At 47.6% G+C, this 20,000-nt stretch overlaps 2 protein-coding genes across 2 annotated transcripts in view; one reads left to right on the top strand and one right to left on the bottom strand.

The window, feature by feature from the left end:
* Positions 1 to 5,902: 5,902 nt before the first annotated feature.
* LOC118233363 (extensin-like) lies at positions 5,903 to 6,607 on the bottom strand. Its single transcript, XM_035429055.1, has one exon. The coding sequence runs from the start codon at positions 6,605 to 6,607 to the stop codon at positions 5,903 to 5,905; it is 705 nt and encodes a 234-aa protein (XP_035284946.1).
* A 7,713-nt stretch (positions 6,608 to 14,320) lies between these two features.
* The window catches only part of LOC118214643 (CUB and sushi domain-containing protein 1-like), a 247,803-nt gene continuing 242,123 nt past the window's right edge, over positions 14,321 to 20,000 (top strand). The window contains 1 exon segment of the mRNA XM_035394776.1: positions 14,321 to 15,150. Within this exon segment, the coding sequence (XP_035250667.1) occupies positions 14,964 to 15,150 (187 nt within the window). The 5' untranslated portion in view covers positions 14,321 to 14,963.

Below are 20,000 nucleotides of genomic sequence, written 5' to 3' on the forward strand. Positions count from 1 at the left end.
GTGGATAAATAAAAAAACTGCTCATAGAATACATAATGAGGAGAACAGGCCATTCAGCCCATCTAGAACATAAGAACATTAGAATACACAATGAGGAGAACAGGCCATTCAGCCCATCTAGAACATAAGAACATTAGAATACACAATGAGGAGAACAGGCCATTCAGCCCATCTAGAACATAAGAACATTAGAATACACAATGAGGAGAACAGGCCATTCAGCCCATCTACAACATAAGAACATTAGAATACACAATGAGGAGAACAGGCCATTCAGCCCATCTAGAACATAACATTAGAATACACAATGAGGAGAACAGGCCATTCAGCCCATCTAGAACATAACATTAGAATACACAATGAGGAGAACAGGCCATTCAGCCCATCTAGAACATAACAACATTAGAATACACAATGAGGAGAACAGGCCATTCAGCCCATCTAGAACATAAGAACATTAGAATACACAATGAGGAGAACAGGCCATTCAGCCCATCTAGAACATAACATTAGAATACACAATGAGGAGAACAGGCCATTCAGCCCATCTAGAACATAAGAACATTAGAATACACAATGAGGAGAACAGGCCATTCAGCCCATCTAGAACATAACAACATTAGAATACACAATGAGGAGAACAGGCCATTCAGCCCATCTAGAACATAACAACATTAGAATACACAATGAGGAGAACAGGCCAATCAGCCCATCTAGAACATAACATTAGAATACACAATGAGGAGAACAGGCCATTCAGCCCATCTAGAACATAACATTAGAATACACAATGAGGAGAACAGGCCATTCAGCCCATCTAGAACATAAGAACATTAGAATACACAATGAGGAGAACAGGCCATTCAGCCCATCTAGAACATAACAACATTAGAATACACAATGAGGAGAACAGGCCAATCAGCTCATTGTGGCTCATCTTTTTCATACATTCTTGAGAACACCCAGCCTCCTGGGACTTGAACACCCTGAAGGTTTTTGCCTTTTTGTCACCGTGACTGAAGATGTGTGCCTTTTATTTTACTTAAAATGGAGCATCATGGTCATTACTGCTCATGATGCTTCATCTGAAATGAAATAAAAGCGTACATCTTGAGTCACTTGTGACAAAGAGACAGAAGCCTTCAGGGTGTTGATGTTGTCGATAAAAAAAAAATAAGCTGTATATTTCTGCGGATAAAAGCCTCTGCTGAAATTTACTGTGCTGTAAAGTCATTTCAGCAGAAGGTTTCTTCCACAGAAACAAACAGCTTTATTTTTTATTTTTATACAATCCATTTAAACTGCTGGATATTCACTGAAACAATTGCTCAAAGGTACAATGGCAGCACCCTCCATAACATTGTCAGAATGCTAGATTGGGGGCAGAGAGAGAGAGCGAGGGACAGAGAGAGAGAGAAAGGGGGAGATAGAGAGAGAGAGAGGGAGAGAGAGAGAGAGAGAGAGTGAGAATGAGAGTGAGCGAGGGAGAAGGAGGGAGGGAGTGTGTCTGTTGGTCACAGTGACAAAGTAAATAAATGAATAAAGTTCAATTTACCATCAGCACAATGAAAATGGTCAACTCTGGAAACTGGGCGATGCTGCGCTCTGATTGGTCCTTTTGTTTTGTCTCAATGTGTTTGGTCTTTTGTCTCAATGTGAGGCTGAAAAGGCTTGAATGAGTGATTGTACAGAAAGTGCTGGGGACAGTCATCATCAAAGAGAGCGAGTGAATATCACCGACTGATCCTGAGTGCGCTGAAACATGAGACACATCCGAGGACTCCAAAGTGCCAATCCGTCGCAGGATTTTATTCCTTCTGCTCTTAATTAACTTCTGTTCTTATTACATCAGCTCTGCCGTGAACTGGATCTGAAAAATGTTTCCAAATCCTGTGGCATGTCAGCCCTAGAGCTGCAGGCTGCATGTAATGCGCTAGAGCTGCAGGCTGCATGTAATGCGTTAGAGCTGCAGACTGCATGTAATGCGCTGGAGCTGCAGGCTGAATGTAATGCGCTAGAGCTGCAGACTGCATGTAATGCGCTAGAGCTGCAGGCTGCATGTAATGCGCTAGAGCTGCAGGCTGCATGTAATGCGCTGGAGCTGCAGGCTGCATGTAATGCCCTAGAGCTGCAGGCTGCATGTAATGCCCTAGAGCTGCAGACTGCATGCAATGCCCTAGAGCTGCAGGCTGCATGAAATGCGCTAGAGCTGCAGGCTGCGTGTAATGCTCTAGAGCTGCAGCCTGCATGTAATGCGCTAGAGCTGGAGGCTGCATGTAATGCTCTAGAGCTGCAGGCTGCATGTAATGCCCTAGAGCTGCAGGCTGCATGTAATGCCCTAGAGCTGCAGACAGGGGTCAGGGTGGGGGGCTGAAATCTGGTGCTTACGGTTAGAGTTCCATGTACTGTGTTTGAAAATACGTAATTTCACAATGGTGTCATGTATAATACCGGGTTGCTTGTGTCTTCTGTTTGTACAGTTAATTCCTCTGTGTGAACTGTGCTTGTCTGTGGGTGCTGGGTAATACACTGTGTGTGTGTGTGTGTGTGTGTGTGTGTGTGTGCGTGTGTGTGTGTGTGTGTATGTGTGCTTGTTTGTGTGCATATGTGTGTGTGTGTGTGCGTGTGTGCTAATGACTGTGTTATCTGATTAGAGTAAGGCAGAAGGGGCAGTCCAGAAGATCTAGAAGATCAAATGGCATTAACGGCCACTAGGGGGCTCCAGCTCCCCCGGGGGTGCTCTGAGGACGCACATCAAACGGCGGGCCCCCCGTCAGACATCACAGGCTGGCGGGAAGCCCCCGCGCAGCGGAGTCTGGCGCACGGGCGGCGAGCCGCTGATCAAACGCCGCGCTAGTCGCCTCTGATGAGCGCCCCTCGCAGCTGAGCCGGGGGCTCTGGCAGGAAGCTGGTCTTTTTTGGGGGGGTGGGGGGTGGGGGGAGGCGGGGGTACTCCTGTAGTAACAGTGCAGAAGTGGGGCCAACGCATTCACTGTTACTTTTTTCTTTGCTCGTGTTGCGCCTAAATTTGGCGCCCCCTATGGGTGAGAGGAGGTCACTGACGCTCGTCAGTGGCCTAGAGAATCCTTGGCGTTCGTTCTGATATTAATTTCATGAGTCGCCAGCGCCGGATTTTGAGCTGTGTCTGAGACTCGCCGCTATTTCATTGTTTGCCATCGCCGTCATTTTTGCTGCAAACAAAGAGACCAAAGAAAATGTGCTCTTTTAATCGCGTCTCTAAGTGAAGAGTTTCTCCATAAAGAATGATTTCAGCTCCTCTCACCAGCCGCCCCATACCCACCCCCCCAGACCCCCCTCCACCCCCAGAACAAAAATAACAACAGAAACAGCAGAAGTGACAGCGTCTTAGCTATTCACTTTCATGTTCCCCGGTGTCCTGTGGCAATGTGTGTCTTGGTGTTTTCAGGGGTACAGTTACTCCTCCAACCCCCCCCCCCCCCCCCCAAAGGACCGTGATCAAACACTTTCTTTTTTAAGCTTGTAATCCACTGCCCCCCCCCCCTCACTCTCCCTCTCCGCCCCCCATTCTCTGGGGGATGTCTTTATGTGGATATATATTTACTCGGTTATTCAGAAAGATTTCTCAGTCATGTGGAAATAATTTGGCATATACATTCAAAAATAGCAGACAGAGACCCCCCCCCATAATGGCAATTGGCTCTGTAAACCTGAAGTGTCATTCTGAACACAGGACTGTATGAGCGTGTGTTTATCAGGAGCGCAGACAGTGATGCTTCAGTGCCCGCGGCTGTCTCTGCTCGCACTGTGTTGAGTGTGAGGGGCTGTCTCTGCTCACACTGTGTTGAGTGTGAGGGGCTGTCTCTGCTCACACTGTGTTGAGTGACCGGTCTCTGCTCACACTGTGTTGAGTGTGAGGGGCTGTCTCTGCTCACACTGTGTTGAGTGTTCGGGGCTGTCTCTGCTCACACTGTGTTGAGTGTGCGGGGCAGTCTCTGCTCACACTGTGTTGAGTGACCGGTCTCTGCTCACACTGTGTTGAGTGTTCGGGGCTGTCTCTGCTCACACTGTGTTGAGTGACCGGTCTCTGCTCACACTGTGTTGAGTGTGCGGGGCTGTCTCTGCTCACACTGTGTTGAGTGTGCGGGGCTGTCTCTGCTCACACTGTGTTTGTTACCTGTGCTCAGATTGAACTCTCTGCTCTGGTCTGGTGGAGTGCTGGTGGGTTTGTGTCCCAGAGCTGAGTTCACAGATTGGCAGCACACTGTGAGCCTGGCGCCAACACCTTTGTCCTGCTCAAACTGTGGGTGGAATTTGCATTTAACGCACGGGCACTGACTGAACGCGCCACATCGGCGCTCTTATTTACGCCATTTTTCGCTCAGAAGTTAATGAGAGAAGGTTCAAGTGGGCCGATAGTTTTCTTTCCTAACATGAATGATTTTTACTGCAAGAAATATTTCCTAGAAATTATCTGTGTTTCTCTGATGTGTGACAGGCGGTGAGAGGCGCATCGGGCTGTGTGATTCCAGCAGATAAGCGTGCTCAAGTGCTGATTGGCTTTATTGAGTGTTATTATTACAGGGAGCACAGGAGGTAAAACAGAAAGCTCCTTGGGACACAGCTCAGCTCCCTCAGACTGGGCCCAGAATGCTCCTCAGCTCAGCTCAGCTCCCTCAGACTGGGCCCAGAATGCTCCTCAGCTCAGCTCAGCTGCCTCAGACAGGGCCCAGAATGCTCCTCAGCTCAGCTCAGCTGCCTCAGACTGGGCCCAGAATGCTCCTCAGCTCAGCTCAGCCGCCTCAGACTGGGCCCAGAATGCTCCTCAGCTCAGCTCAGCTCCCTCAGACTGGGCCCAGAATGCTCCTCAGCTCAGCTCAGCTCCCTCAGACTGGGCCCAGAATGCTCCTCAGCTCAGCTCAGCTCCCTCAGACTGGGCCCAGAATGCTCCTCAGCTCAGCTCAGCTCCCTCAGACCAGGCCCAGAATGCTCCTCAGCTCAGCTCAGCTCCCTCAGACTGGGCCCTCCTCTCTCCTGCTGCTGAGAGCGATTTATTGAACTCCAGCCAGTTCTGATTACCGCTGCACTCAGTAATTGCTGTTATAGCACTTTCACTATTGGCTGGCTCTGGCCTGTTCCCCTTCACTATGACACCATTGTGCTTAACGGTATGTTTATTGTTGCATTGTTGCGCGCAGTGACACCCTTTCTATTGTTACAGATGGCTATTGCCCCCAAACGGCTGCTTATTAAAATCCTGCATCATATCCAATGTTATGAGCCCAGAGCACAGTGCTCAGGTAAGGAATACAAGTGATATGAATGTAATCTTCAGCATCCCTGTCACCATCATCACCGTCTTCATCATCATCATCCTCATCATCATCATCATTTCAGCCCCCCAGCTCCACCCCGCCCCACTCTGACTCAGACAGGCCCTGTCCTCTGCTAAACCCCCTTTCTGTTTAACCCCCCCCAGCTCCACCCCTCCCCACTCTGACTCAGCCAGGCCCTGTCCTCCCCTAAACCCCCTTCCTGTTCATTAGAGTTTCCTCATGTCGAGCACTGCTGAACTGCAGGTAATTTACTGGGCTCGGAGACAGAAGAGGTTTATATGCAAGTCATCCCTGGCATTAGGCCAGCAGGATGTATATCTGAAGGCTGTTTGCATTGTCTCAGGCTGCCTGTCCACCCACACCCACTCAGCACCAGCAGCACCAGCCACAGCCTCTGGGGGTGGGGGGTGGGGGGTACAGGGACAGAAGTGGGGGTATCAGGTGTCGACAGATAGACAGATGGGGTGAGTAGGGGGATGTGGCCCAGTGCGTTATGGGGAGGGCGATAAATTTAGCCCAAAATGCTCTTAATTAAAATGACTGCTTAGTTCAGCCATTTCTACCAGTTATGATTGAGTTGCGGTCTGTTAGTTGGTGTGTTGAGTTGTGTAAGGTTGGTTGTCATATTGTGGTCTCAGTGGGGGTGCTTGTGGTCTGTTGTTCAAAGTGTTCTGTGTTGGGTCGTGGAATGTCTGAATGTTCAGTTGTGGTCTGTTAGCAGTTGTGTTGGACTGTGGGATGTTGGTGGGTGTGTTGGGCTGTGGGATATTGGTGGGCATGTTGGACTGTGGGATGTTGGTGGGCATGGTGGGCTGTGGGATGTTAGTGGGTGTGTTGGGCTGTGGGATGTTGGTGGGTGTGTTGGGCTGTGGGATGTTGGTGGGTGTGTTGGGCTGTGGGATGTTAGTGGGCATGTTGGGTTGTGGGATGTTGGTGGGTGTGTTGGGCTGTGAGATGTTGGTGGGCATGGTGGGCTGTGGGATGTTAGTGGGTGTGTTGGGCTGTGGGATGTTGGTGGGGGTGTTGGGCTGTGGAATGTTGGTGGGTGTGTTGGGCTGTGGGATGTTGGTGGGTGTGTTGGGCTGTGGGATGTTGGTGGGTGTGTTGGGCTGTGGGATGTTGGTGGGCATGTTGGGCTGTGGGATGTTGGTGGGTGTGTTGGGCTGTGGGATGTTGGTGGGCATGTTGGGTTGTGGGATGTTGGTGGGCATGTTGGGCTGTGGGATGTTGCTAGGTGTGTTGGGCTGTGGGATGTTGGTGGGCGTGTTGGGCTGTGGGATGTTGGTGGGCATGTTGGACTGTGGGCATGTTGCTAGGTGTGTTGCTGGCATTTTGCTTGGAACATATGGCAGACCCAGGTAGTCACATGGTCACTTAGATGAGGTGACAAGCCTCAGGAACATAAGGAACAGATGGATGATGGGAAACAAGGATAGAGAGAGAGAGAGAGAGAGAGAGACAGAGGGAGAGACCTGGTATGCTCTCTGTCATTCCAGATATATATTCCAGAAGATATCATTTCATTTTATCCTCAAAATAATCTTTCCATTCTTATATAGGAGTCTTAAAGCCACATGCCAGATTGTTTTTCCTTCCTTTTTTCTTGTTATCAGTCATGTACCTTCCATAAACAGAAGAAGAGAAGCTCAGGGTTTTTCCTGGGCGTAGCGCGAAAGAGATTTTCTAAACTATTCTGAGCGCGATCTCTGTGGCCCTTTCAGTAATAACACGAGACAAAGAGAGGATTCGGTTTGGAGGCAGAAGCGCAAGTCGTATTTTGTTTTAAAATGTTTTGCTTATTCACTTTATTGTGTTCCTTCTCTGTGCCTGCTGTTCATTGCCTGCTGTTTCTTTATGCTAAGGAAGGTTGGTTTGCTTGTTTGAAATAGAAATACTTTTTTATCACGGGTGTCACATCAATATCACTGACTTCTTGTGATAGATAAATTGGAGTTTGCTTTGTTGGGACAGATTGTATAGACTAGACTCTCATGATGATTTGCTCCATATCCTTAATATTTAATATGCATATAATAACATAGCATATGGCTGGAGTAGTTTTATATTTTTCTTATTGTCAACATATCCAATGACAAGACTGAAGCCTTCAAAGTTTCTGTCCGACTTTCAGTACTGTATGACTTTCAGTACTGTGTGACTTTCAGTACTGTGTGACTTTCAGTACTGTATGACTTTCAGTACTGTGTGACTTTCAGTACTGTATGACTTTCAGTACTGTGTGACTTTCAGTACTGTATGACTTTCAGTACTGTGTGACTTTCAGTACTGTATGACTTTCAGTACTGTGTGACTTTCAGTACTGTATGACTTTCAGTATTGTATGACTTTCAGTACTGTATGACTTTCAGTACTGTATGACTTTCAGTACTGTGTGACTTTCAGTACTGTGTGACTTTCAGTACTGTGTGACTTTCAGTACTGTATGACTTTCAGTACTGTATGACTTTCTCGTACCTCGTTTAACCCTCAACCAGGAAGCCATTCGTTCAAATTCTGTGACCTGTACAATTGATGCACTGGCAATTTCTGTCTTGACGCAGTTTCACCGAATTGCACCGAATGAACTTTTACCTGTGTTTTACCTTTTAATTTTCAAATTTAAAGTTTGACATACATTCAACATAATGGAATTAATTAAGCTATAATCGAATCTGCCTTCTTACTGTTGCTCACAGTCACTCATATAGCTATCCAGCTAGCTAGGTTAGGTGGGGTAACTTTCTCAGTGTGAGTGGGCGGTCTTGAAGATGGGGAATGAGACTTTAATTGCAAACACAGGCTAAGAAATCCTGCATAGTATACCTTTAAATAAAGCTTGGAATGACATATGTATTAAAAATGCAACCTAAACATGGGCAGTGTAGTTTAAATTGTTTATTTCGACGGGGACTATTTTCAATATGTCTGTGCCACACATTTGTATGCATTTAATACTTTCCACATATTGAAAAAGCAATCATTATCACTTCATGAAGTTGCTTCAGTAAAAAATGAAAAAGACCAGGTTCATGGTAATGATTGGCAGCAGGGTAGTATAATGGCTAAGGAACTTGAGCAAGGTGCTTAATCTGCATTGCTTCAGTACATACCCCGCTGTGTAAATGGATGCAATGTTAATGCTGTGTAAAAAGTTGTGTAAGTTGCTCTGGATAAGAGCGCCTGCTAAATGCCTGTAATGTACTGTAGTGTAATGTAATGATGGATCATGCTGTCTAAAACAGCAGTATGTCTCCTTGGCTTGTTTTCAGTATTTTGGACAATAAAGGAGTTCTATGACTATCGGGATATTAGCTATATCTGGCATAAGGTAGAAGGACCATGCTGGTTAGTAGGATAAATTCATTGTAACTTTCATGTCTTTACATAGGATGTGTTGATCACAGCATTATACTTTAAGCCTCCATCTCTAATTGGCGGAAGCTGAAATGTTTGTGCTGAACTGATCTTGTGAATAATCGTGAAGGGCTGTGACCAAGGTCACTGCAAGTGGTCGCAGATAATATTTTGCTGGGCGTGACCCTTTGTGAATATTCATATGCTATTATATAGTTGTGTGTTGTATAACTCCGTATCATCGCCACACTGTCTGGCCCTGCTAAGGTAAAGAAGCAGGGAGAACCGCACGCCTGGTCCTGCTAGGGTGAGGAAGCAGAGAGAACCGCACGCCTGGTCCTGCTAGGGTAAAGAAGCAGAGAGAACCGCACGCCTGGTCCTGCTAGGGTAAAGAAGCAGAGAGAACCGCACGCCTGGTCCTGCTAGGGTAAAGAAGCAGAGAGAACCGCACGCCTGGTCCTGCTAGGGTGAGGAAGCAGAGAGAACCGCACGCCTGGTCCTGCTAGGGTAAAGAAGCAGAGAGAACCGCACGCCTGGTCCTGCTAAGGTAAAGAAGCAGAGAGAACCGCACGCCTGGTCCTGCTAGGGTGAGGAAGCAGAGAGAACCGCACGCCTGGTCCTGCTAGGGTAAAGAAGCAGAGAGAACCGCACGCCTGGTCCTGCTAGGGTGAGGAAGCAGAGAGAACCGCACGCCTGGTCCTGCTAGGGTGAGGAAGCAGAGAGAACCGCACGCCTGGCCCTGCTAGGGTGAGGAAGCAGAGAGAACCGCACGCCTGGTCCTGCTAGGGTGAGGAAGCAGAGAGAACCGCACGCCTGGTCCTGCTAGGGTGAGGAAGCGGAGAGAACCGCACGCCTGGTCCTGCTAGGGTAAAGAAGCAGAGAGAACCGCACGCCTGGTCCTGCTAGGGTGAGGAAGCGGAGAGAACCGCACGCCTGGTCCTGCTAGGGTAAAGAAGCAGAGAGAACCGCACGCCTGGTCCTGCTAGGGTAAAGAAGCAGAGAGAACCGCACGCCTGGTCCTGCTAAGGTAAAGAAGCAGAGAGAACCGCACGCCTGGTCCTGCTAGGGTAAAGAAGCAGAGAGAACCGCACGCCTGGTCCTGCTAGGGTAAAGAAGCAGAGAGAACCGCACGCCTGGTCCTGCTAGGGTAAAGAAGCAGAGAGAACCGCACGCCTGGTCCTGCTAGGGTGAGGAAGCAGAGAGAACCGCACGCCTGGCCCTGCTAAGGTAAAGAAGCAGAGAGAACCGCACGCCTGGTCCTGCTAGGGTGAGGAAGCAGAGAGAACCGCACGCCTGGTCCTGCTAGGGTGAGGAAGCAGAGAGAACCGCACGCCTGGTCCTGCTAGGGTGAGGAAGCAGAGAGAACCGCACGCCTGGTCCTGCTAGGGTAAAGAAGCAGAGAGAACTGCACGCCTGGTCCTGCTAGGGTGAGGAAGCAGAGAGAACCGCACACCTGGTCCTGCTAGGGTGAGGAAGCAGAGAGAACCGCACGCCTGGTCCTGCTAGGGTAAAGAAGCAGAGAGAACCGCACACCTGGTCCTGCTAGGGTGAGGAAGCAGAGAGAACCGCACGCCTGGTCCTGCTAGGGTAAAGAAGCAGAGAGAACCGCACGCCTGGTCCTGCTAGGGTAGGAAGCAGAGAGAACCGCACGCCTGGTCCTGCTAGGGTGAGGAAGCAGAGAGAACCGCACGCCTGGTCCTGCTAGGGTAGGAAGCAGAGAGAACCGCACGCCTGGTCCTGCTAGGGTAAAGAAGCAGGGAGTGGAGGAAGTGGAGAGGACGGGACACAGGAGCTGATCGTCTGGTTGCCGTGGGAACACCGGGTGCGGCTGGGTTATGGTAGACCGCTGAGCTCAGGTTCTGTGTTTGTCTTCTTCAGACTCTCCACTGTCTGCCGCACACTGTACAGCGCTCCCCAGTGGCTTCAGCGGGGAACTGCAGGCCATTTCACAGACGGTCAGTGTAAAGCTTAGCCTTGGCGATCATTAGCGTTAGCGTTAGCATTAGCATACCTCCCAGATCACGAGCGACTCCGGGCCAGATCTGCGCCATGTCCAGCACTGCTGACTTCAGCCCAGAACTGGACCAGAACCGGCCCGGAGTCACACGCTGTTCGGGCTGCATCCTGCTGCCTCCACTTTGCGGTTATGAGGCTAATCAGAGCAGACAGTGCTGTTGGGTCTCATCTAAACCTTGGCCGTGTTTTATGCGCAGAGCAAATGGAAAGATTAAAAATTGAAATGGCGAAGGAGGCGGGCTCTTCTCGGCTTGCTGAAGGGCCGTTTCGCCCAATCCCGCTTCTGCTGGCGCTGAACCTGTGTGCAGCTGCTTTGGGTGTCAATAAAATAAAGGCTGTGGAAATGATGGACCTTGAAATGCATTATTAAAAGAAAAAACCTTTTAGACCAGCTGTATCCGGACATGTTTCATTACTAAATATGAGATATGTGGCTTTAATAAGCCCCTGGCCATAGTGCTACAGTAATTAGACGAGGGCACAGCACAGTGAATTAATTTAGTTCAGTAATGAATAAAATAGCACAGTGCTTTCATCTGGTTCTGAAACTGATTTTAACTGGATCACAAAATTGTTGATAATACGGGATTAAGCCCATGGAAACATAGATGGTATGTATGTGCGGTTCCTAATGGGGAAGTTTTGTTTGGCCAGAAGTTAAAGAGGGTAAATGAGAATCGAGAGTCCTCTTTAGGTCGAGATCTATGGGGTGTGAAGTAACATAACATAACATAATGTAACGTAACGTAACGTAACGTAGCGTAGCGTAGCGTAGCATAGCACAGCATAGCATAGCATACCATAGCATAGCACAGCACAGCATAGCATAGCATAGCATAGCATACCATAGCACAACATAACATAGCATAGCATAACATAGCATGACATAACATAGCATAGCATAACTTACCATACAGTAGCATAACATAACATAACTTAACAAAACATAATGCGTGCAGACGCATGTGTGTGAGTGTGAGTGTGTGTGAGTCAGAATGTGTGTGTGAGCATGTGCGTGCATGTGTGTGTGTGAGCATGTGTGTGAGTGTATGTGTTTGTGTTTATGTGTGTGTGAGTGTGTGTGAGCATGTGCATGCGTGTGCATATGTGTGAGTCAGCGTGTGTGAGTGTGTTTGTGTATGTGAGTGTGTGTGTGTGTGAGTGTGTGTGAGCATGTGCGTGTGTGTTTGTGTGTGAGTCAACATGTGTGTGAGAGTGTGTGTGTGTGTGTGTGTATGTGTATGTGAGTGTGTTTGTGTTTATGTGTGTGTGAGTGTGTGTGAGCATGTGCGTGCGTGTGCATGTGTGTGTGTGTGTGTGAGTCAGCGTGTGTGAGTGTGTGTTTGTGTATATGAGTGTGTGTGTGTGTGTATGTAAGTCAGCGTGTTTGAGTGTGTGTTTGTGTGTGTGTGTGTGTGTGAGTGAGTGTGTGTGTGTGTGTGTGTGTGTGAGTCAGTGTGTGTGAGTGTGTGTTTGTGTATATGAGTGTGTGTGTGTGTGTGTGTGTGAGTCAGTGTGTGTGAGTGTGTGTTTGTGTATATGAGTGTGTGTGTGTGTGTGTGTGCATACATATGTGTGTCTCTCAGAATCAATGACATGAATGCAGAACAGGTGCAATTTTAGCTAAATGCTCTCGCTCTGCCAGGTAGGCTTCAGCTCATCCTGCATCCTGCAGTCTTTGCATGCGTGTTAAAATAATAAATATGAATGTGTCAACCCAGACACAGTTCATTACCCGGGATATGTTATCAGGATGAGACAGAGAAAATGACAGTCATATACACTGGCACTAAACGGAGATGCTTCAAAGAACTGTCAGCGAAGGAAGAGAACATCACAGAGCCTCTCTGCATGCAGTGGAACAGGATCATTTTGCCCTGTCCTTTTTGACATTTAGGGAAGAGCTGTCTCTTTGTGCTGCCTGGTGTCACATTGTGGGTCTTTTTTTTTTTTAAATGTTCTGTTTGATATTTATGTAAAAAAAATAATAATAATAAATTTTAAAAAATTGCCAATTGATGTCTGTGACACAACAAGACTGCAGGTCTGAAGAACTGTAAAAAACCTTGATGAAAATGCCATGCTTAGTACATCCATAAGCCATTATTTTGTAATTGATTGACTAACTGATGAATCGATTGCATGTGATTGATTCATTCATTGAGTTTAATGTCCTGCATGTGAAGGTGCTCTGCCTGTAAGGGTATATCTATATGAATATAAAACACTACAGACGTGTGATTATTTACAGATACCTCCACAACACGGCCCCTCCACCCTGATCCTGGAGAGCCGCAGGGTCTTCTGTAACGCTACACTTAATTGATTAAATAAAGCAGCTCAACACACAATTAACTCACCTCATCTGGCTAATTGGGTCTGAACCGATTTTGTCGGTCTGAACTGATTTTAGGGTGAAAAAATGAGCACCCCACAGCCCTTCAGGCCCAGGAGTGAGTAATCCTGCAGTTCATCATACGTGCCCATTTTCTGAAAAAACTAAACACAAACAAAAGCAGAACAGCCTGTGCCTGGGGTTTTCAACAGGACTGCACTGGCTCATGGGGATCTTTGAACATACTGTGGGGGGTCCCAGGAGAGACTGGATATACAATGATTATATATAGAGTTGGGAAAATATTTCAGATTATAATATATTTTTTAATTTTTTTATTTAACCACTTTTTAACTTATGATTGGGATCCCCTGGATGCCTTTGAGTGTGGGAGGTCCCTGGTCCCCCCCCCCCCAACCCCCCAGGGGAGACATGCGCTCTAATATGTACAGTTTGATGATGCTATATATCAGGGTCACTCACACCTACCCCTGGAGCTCTGTAGTGCTCCTGCTGCACACTCCTGCCCACCAATCAGAGCCTGATTTATACCCGGGACACCAGGTGACTGGGCTCTCTGGCCAATCAGCGACATTATCAATCACTTAACTATGGAGGAGTAAAGACCATCAACAGTGCTGCTGGCCTTAAGGGCCAGCTTTGAGTATTTCTGGCACAAGGCCAGCCTGTCACTGCAAGCTGTTCACTACGGGTATAACAGAACTGGACCTGGGTCATCTGAATCTGGCCCCATGCAACTTCCACCCCATTGTGAGAGCGTACCCCTTTAAATTGTGCCTGTACCCCACTCTGGGCTACATCCAGTGTTTCCCCAGAATCATGGGGCACCCCTGACTGCTGCTGATGGTGGTAAGCTGCTCTTGGTGGATGTGGCTGTTCTGCTTAATATTGGCTGCAGATAATATACATACTGTGTATTTACTGTATGATGTAAGACCGGATATTATTATTTCCACGTAGCGCTGGCTGAATGCGTCCCTCTGACTGCACCACGTTCTCCCTGAAGACCTTCCAAGGAAGTCCGCCAAATTTAAACAGATCAATGAATATTTTAACAGTATTATTTATTTATTTAATTTATTTGTGTTTCGTGCTTCGTCATACCCTCACATACCTTCCCGCAATAACTTTTTCTCTTGCTACGCGCTAGAAAAGTGATATTGAGCTTTCTAAGTATAGGTTTGCGCATACATCGGAAGACTTCAAGATGATAGGCTGAATTAGAGAGAGAGAAAGATAGAGCTAGAGAGAGAGAGAGAGCGAGAGAGCGAGAGAGAGAGAGACGTGATTGTCCTTCCGTCTATCTTCTATCGGCGAAGTATCACAATTCGCGCTGTCTCGAGGACACAGGCTGTGCGGATAGCTCAGGAAATAAATCTTGGAATTAAAATATCCATTCTTTTTTTTTTCTTCTTTTCTTTAAAAATATCCGAACTGACAAGGACACTGTTATCTCTGTGCAAGCGGGAGCAGCGGACGCTCCGCGTGAATACATCCCGGAATGATCCTCGTGGTTTCCTTATCACCGAACGGGGCAGAATATGGATTCTAAGCATGAACGGTAAAACGGTTGATTTCTTAAAATAACAATATAAAAGACCGTCATATATTTCAAGAAATTGCTTGAATGCGAAAGGAGTGCGAATACTCTTTCTCCCTCTCAAGTGAAACCATTACAGCTCAAGGAAGGGAGATAAATATATATCTGGACCCTGTAGAGATAAATTTAATTATTATAAGCGTTTCCCTTTTTCGATGCGATTTTTTATCAAATAGAATTGGCCGACCCCGCGGTACTCGTGAGATGGTTCAGTCCAGTGGTAGAAGCGGGGACTCGTTACGTTGGGATTTTTCTCAGCGCCGACACAAAGTGAATCTTCCTTTGAAAACCATCTGATAAGGTGCTCGCCGAACGCTTTGCCATGAGAACCGTTTTGAGTTGCGACGGCACGGGAGGCAAACGGACGTCGTGCAGATGCACGCGAAGCTGCGCGAGGAAACTTGAGGGACTGGGGCTTATCGCACTAATGAGGGCTGTGGGAGTACTAGCGCACTGTTGGAGCCGGTTTCTCTTCTTGTACGTGGGATTGCTGGCTGCTTCGGCACAGGGTAAGTTTCCGTTGTGACAAAAACCCACGGATTCAGATGGCAGTGCATATAATGTGATTTCATAGTTCTGTTTACCAATGAGTCCTGGTAAACTTCTTCCGATTGCATGTGATTAAATTATTATATGTATAGATATTTTCTAAACTTTACATTCTCCACCTTCCGCCAGAGACACAGAGATCATTTTAGTGATCAAGTGTGTGCCTGAAGGATTCGCTTAAATTAAATAAACCTTAATTGTGTTGTGGAGGTGAGGCGAGGTAGCTATCCCGACAGAAGGTTTAAGTAACAGAAAGAGAGAGCCTCATGCCAAACGTAGGCTACTTGTGTTTGACACGGAATTGTAATCGGTTGTGTGTGTGTGTGTCTGTGTGCGTGTGTGTTTGTGTGTGTGTGTGTGTGTGTGTTTGAGCTGTGGCAGATCGTGACTCATACGCTGTTAAGAAAATCTAAAATGTTTGCCACGATTGCTCTTAATGCCGCCGATACGCATACGCATGTCTGTTGCTGATGTGGACAGCGAATGACCTGATGGATCGTGATTTGATGATAATCTTTTCAAGTCAAGGGAACGACGGACTAAGATCCCGTCCATATGAGCTCAATGATTCGTGTGATTTGAATGCACGGTTAGAAAACACACCAGTCCTTCCTGATCTTTCGCGTAGCAAAACGACGAACCTCAGTCCGCGCGGGCATGCCCCGTGGTTACGAAAGCACGCGGCTTTGGGATAGGACATCGGGAAATATTGGTCAACATGCTGGTACTAAAGAAATTCATGAATTAAAAAAATTCAGTGTGGTCTAACGGTAAGCAGTTGAAAACAGCGTTTTTTTGTGACAGGTCTGTTTTAAATGCATCGGTTAAAAAAGTGTCCGGTCATTAGTTATGCTTTTCATCCCTGTCTGCAGCATCTCGCTAATGCTGCCGTTAAGTCGGCTGGGACTGAAACGGTCCGGGCAATTTGTCCTACCTGTGATTAAAAAAGACCCAGGTGAGCACACTCGTGTAGTTACACTAATCCTATTGGATCTTATCGAGAGATGATTCGCCTCACTGCCTGCCGGTCATTTATACACCGTTTCATATGAGGTCCGATGACTTTCATACCCATTGTCAGAGCCCCGCAGTTGCTACGCGCGCACTGCGAACTGTGTCTGGAAGCCGAGCGGCCGTGGGGTTTCGGGGGGGTGGGGGGTAACGGAAAGCGTCAGACGTGGGAGTTCTTTGCTGTGTGTGAAATTCGCCCCCCCCCCCCCCCCCCAGAAAGCTTGCCTGCGCGGAGCATTGGCACGAAGGCGGGCTCGGAAGAGGAGAAACCCCCTCGCGCCCCGCAGCAACAACGCCCGCCCCAGAAAGCTTGCCTGCGCGGAGCATTGGCACGAAGGCGGGCTCGGAAGAGTAGAAACCCCCTCGCGCCCCGCAGCAACAACGCCGGTCTTGTTTGCGCGAGGAAAAAAGGACGACACCTCGAGCCTCCGTCCTGGTGGGGGGGCTGGGGGCGGGGGGGGGGTCTAACAGCAGACGTCAGGAAAGGGGAGAAAAATATTTATTGGAAGCAGACTTTGAGTCAAAGAGCAACGTGAGCTCGCGATCTCGAATCTACCGTTATTAGAGAAACGCGCTGCCGTCGGGGCATTTTCGCGGCAGCGCTCGTTCTCCCCGCGAGCGCTCAGTGTCACACATCTTCCATAGAGCGGCACCAAAGCTTCACCGCAGCCAGGCATGCGGGTCTGCCGTTCGCACCGGACCACAAAATGTATTCGTACATTTGAACAAATGGCAACTAATGCGACTCGAATGCAAATGCACTAAAATACAATTTTTATTGTGAAAATTGACATATCTACAATTATGCGGAACACTAATCAAAGAGCGCAACAGCGCGATTTTAGACATGGGTATTGTTCACAAAACTGATGCAAATACGTGTTGAAAGTGTCCACACATCAGTTATTTGAAAATAAATGAAGTTGGGCTTCTGGAGGATCTTCTGGAACTCCTTGGAGGCTTTCTGGATTCCCGCTCAGGTGCGAATTGAGGATGTGAAATACCCAAAGCAGTTCACCAGCCGGAATTCTTTGATCTGGTAAAAGCCAAAGAGAATCTGGAGGTTCTGAGTGAAGGGCAGCCTCAAGCCCCACAGAGGTGTAGCAGACCAAAAAAAAGAGAAAAACACTCCGGCTGAAAGTGAGCGTACAGTTTACACGGTCATGTGACCTTTCAGTTCGGTCTACAGTAGTGGGAGGATTGCTGTTTTGCCAGAAAGGTGATAAGAATATGTGTTATACCACAGAAACAAGATACAAGTGGTTTTGAAGACATAAATAAATACAGGGTTAGAAGTGGGTATCTTAAAAAAATAAAAAAATAAAAAATCCGGCAGCTTGAATCAGACGTTCCAGGTTGAATCAGATGTTGCAGGTAGAATCAGACATTGCAGGTAGAATCACACATTGCAGGTTGAATCAGACGTTGCAGGTTGAATCAGACGTTGTAGGTAGAATCAGACGTTGTAGGTAGAATCACACATTGCAGGTTGAATCAGACGTTGCAGGTTGAATCAGACGTTGCAGGTAGAATCAGACGTTGTAGGTAGAATCAGACGTTGCAGGTAGAATCAGACGTTCCAGGTTGAATCAGACGTTGCAGGTTGAATCAAGTGTTGCAGGTAGAATCTGACGTTGCAGGTAGAATCAGACGTTGCAGGTAGAATCAGACGTTGCAGGTAGTAGCTGGGAGTGACTCAGCCGGGAAGTCAGAACAGGAAAAACCTGCACAGGTTTGTCAGACGGCACTTTAACGAGTCCTCGGGTGAAACAGGAAGGTGGTCATCGTCCGTGGGCTTCGTGCTGAAAGGTGACGCTGGTGTTGACGCATCCTTCCCTCACTGGGATGTGGGGGGGGGGGCTCTTCTCTGCTCGTGGGAGGATGTGTTCTGGTTGGCTGGGCTTGGCCCCCTCGTTAGAATCCGAGGAAAGATGGGTTCGAGCAGCGTGTTATTATCTAAAATAATCTCCCTGCTCGCTTTCCAAAAAATATAAAAAAATTCAGCATGATGCTGACCCAGAGAACACATCACAGTCTGCAGTGAAAACAGCCATGAAAAGACAAAGTCAACATCCTCCGTGATCAACAAGCCCCAGTCACGTACAACACGCTGGGGCAACAAAATGAAGAAAATGACTCACATATGAAAAAACCTGAAGAAGAAGAGAAGGAGAAATTCTTCAGAAATCTCTCCGCAGAAGGTCCTCCGCCCTTAAAGCCGATTTCACAGCCCTTCTGAGCGCCAGCAAAGTCAAAGGAAGATGGAGAACGTGATGATTTTCAGCGCAGAACATGGTGTACTACTGAGCATACAATTATCTGAAAACCATATGCTGTGCTTCCATAAACCTGTCAGTTTGATGTCTTTTCCTGTAATCGAGCAAAATAATGGCACGGACTCAATCAATCAAGTGCTTAGGAATCTAATTAAAAAATCATATTTGGAAAGCTGAGAGTAAGGAACAAACACATTGAGTAAAATTGCATTGCCGAATTGCAGAATGTGTCTTCAGTGGCCGAGATTATACCCGGAGACAACCGTTTACCGAATGCAGACTGTGGGGTCTGATGCTGGAAAACCTGGCAGCCCAAAGACGAGAGGTCATGTGATCTCTGTGAGACAGAAGAGCGTTGTGTTTCGCTTCCCATTGCCAAGGTCTGAGTTAATTTATCTGTACGTTCATCTTTAACGCTAGCACTTGTTTCATTTCCTCTGACTGATATATTCGATATGTTTGTTCCCTTTTCTGTCATTCCGATAAAAATGAGCTAATTTTGAAAGGAACATGAGGAAATGTTTCACAAGAATGCATAAGTCTGCTAACATTTTTCACCATGAAAAAAAAAAACTCAATATGTGATGAGAGAGCGAGAGACAGAGAGAGACAGAGAAGGACAGAGAGGTGTGTTGTTGTTTTTTTAGACAGTATCTCCAATTATGAGTGTGTTTTTTTAGCTTTGAAATACTTCCAGCCTTGCAAAGGAAGCACTCAACAGTGCGGAAGCTGCAGAATTATTTGCTGTGGAGTGTGTTCAGTAGCCTGGCAGGAGCAGGAGTTGTGCTCACACACACACACACACGTAGAGGAGCTGAGCTTACAGACACACACACACACACACACATGCAGGGGCTGAGCTCACAGACACAGTACACATACAGGAGCTGAGCTCACAGACACACACACACACACACATGCAGGAGCTGAGCTCACAGACACAGTACACATACAGGAGCTGAGCTCACACACACACACACATGTACAGGAGCTGAGCTCACACACACACACACACACACACACACATGCAGGAGCTGAGCTCACAGACACAGTACACATACAGGAGCTGAGCTCACAGACACACACACACACATGCAGGAGCTGAGCTCACACACACACGTACTGGAGCTGAGCTCACAGACACACACACACACACACACACACACATGTACAGGAGCTGAGCTCACAGACACACACACACACACACACACACATACAGGAGCTGAGCTCACAGACACACACACACACACACACACACACATGCAGGAGCTGAGCTCACACACACACACACACACACATGCAGGAGCTGTGCTCACACACACACACGTACTGGAGCTGTGCTCACAGACACAGTACACATACAGGAGCTGAGCTCACACACACACACACACACACACACATGTGCAGGGGCTGAGCTCACACACACACACACACACACACATGCAGGAGCTGTGCTCACACACACACACGTACTGGAGCTGTGCTCACAGACACAGTACACATACAGGAGCTGAGCTCACACA

This window comes from Anguilla anguilla, chromosome 1, assembly GCF_013347855.1.
Source record: "Anguilla anguilla isolate fAngAng1 chromosome 1, fAngAng1.pri, whole genome shotgun sequence".
NCBI classification, from domain to species: domain Eukaryota; kingdom Metazoa; phylum Chordata; class Actinopteri; order Anguilliformes; family Anguillidae; genus Anguilla; species Anguilla anguilla.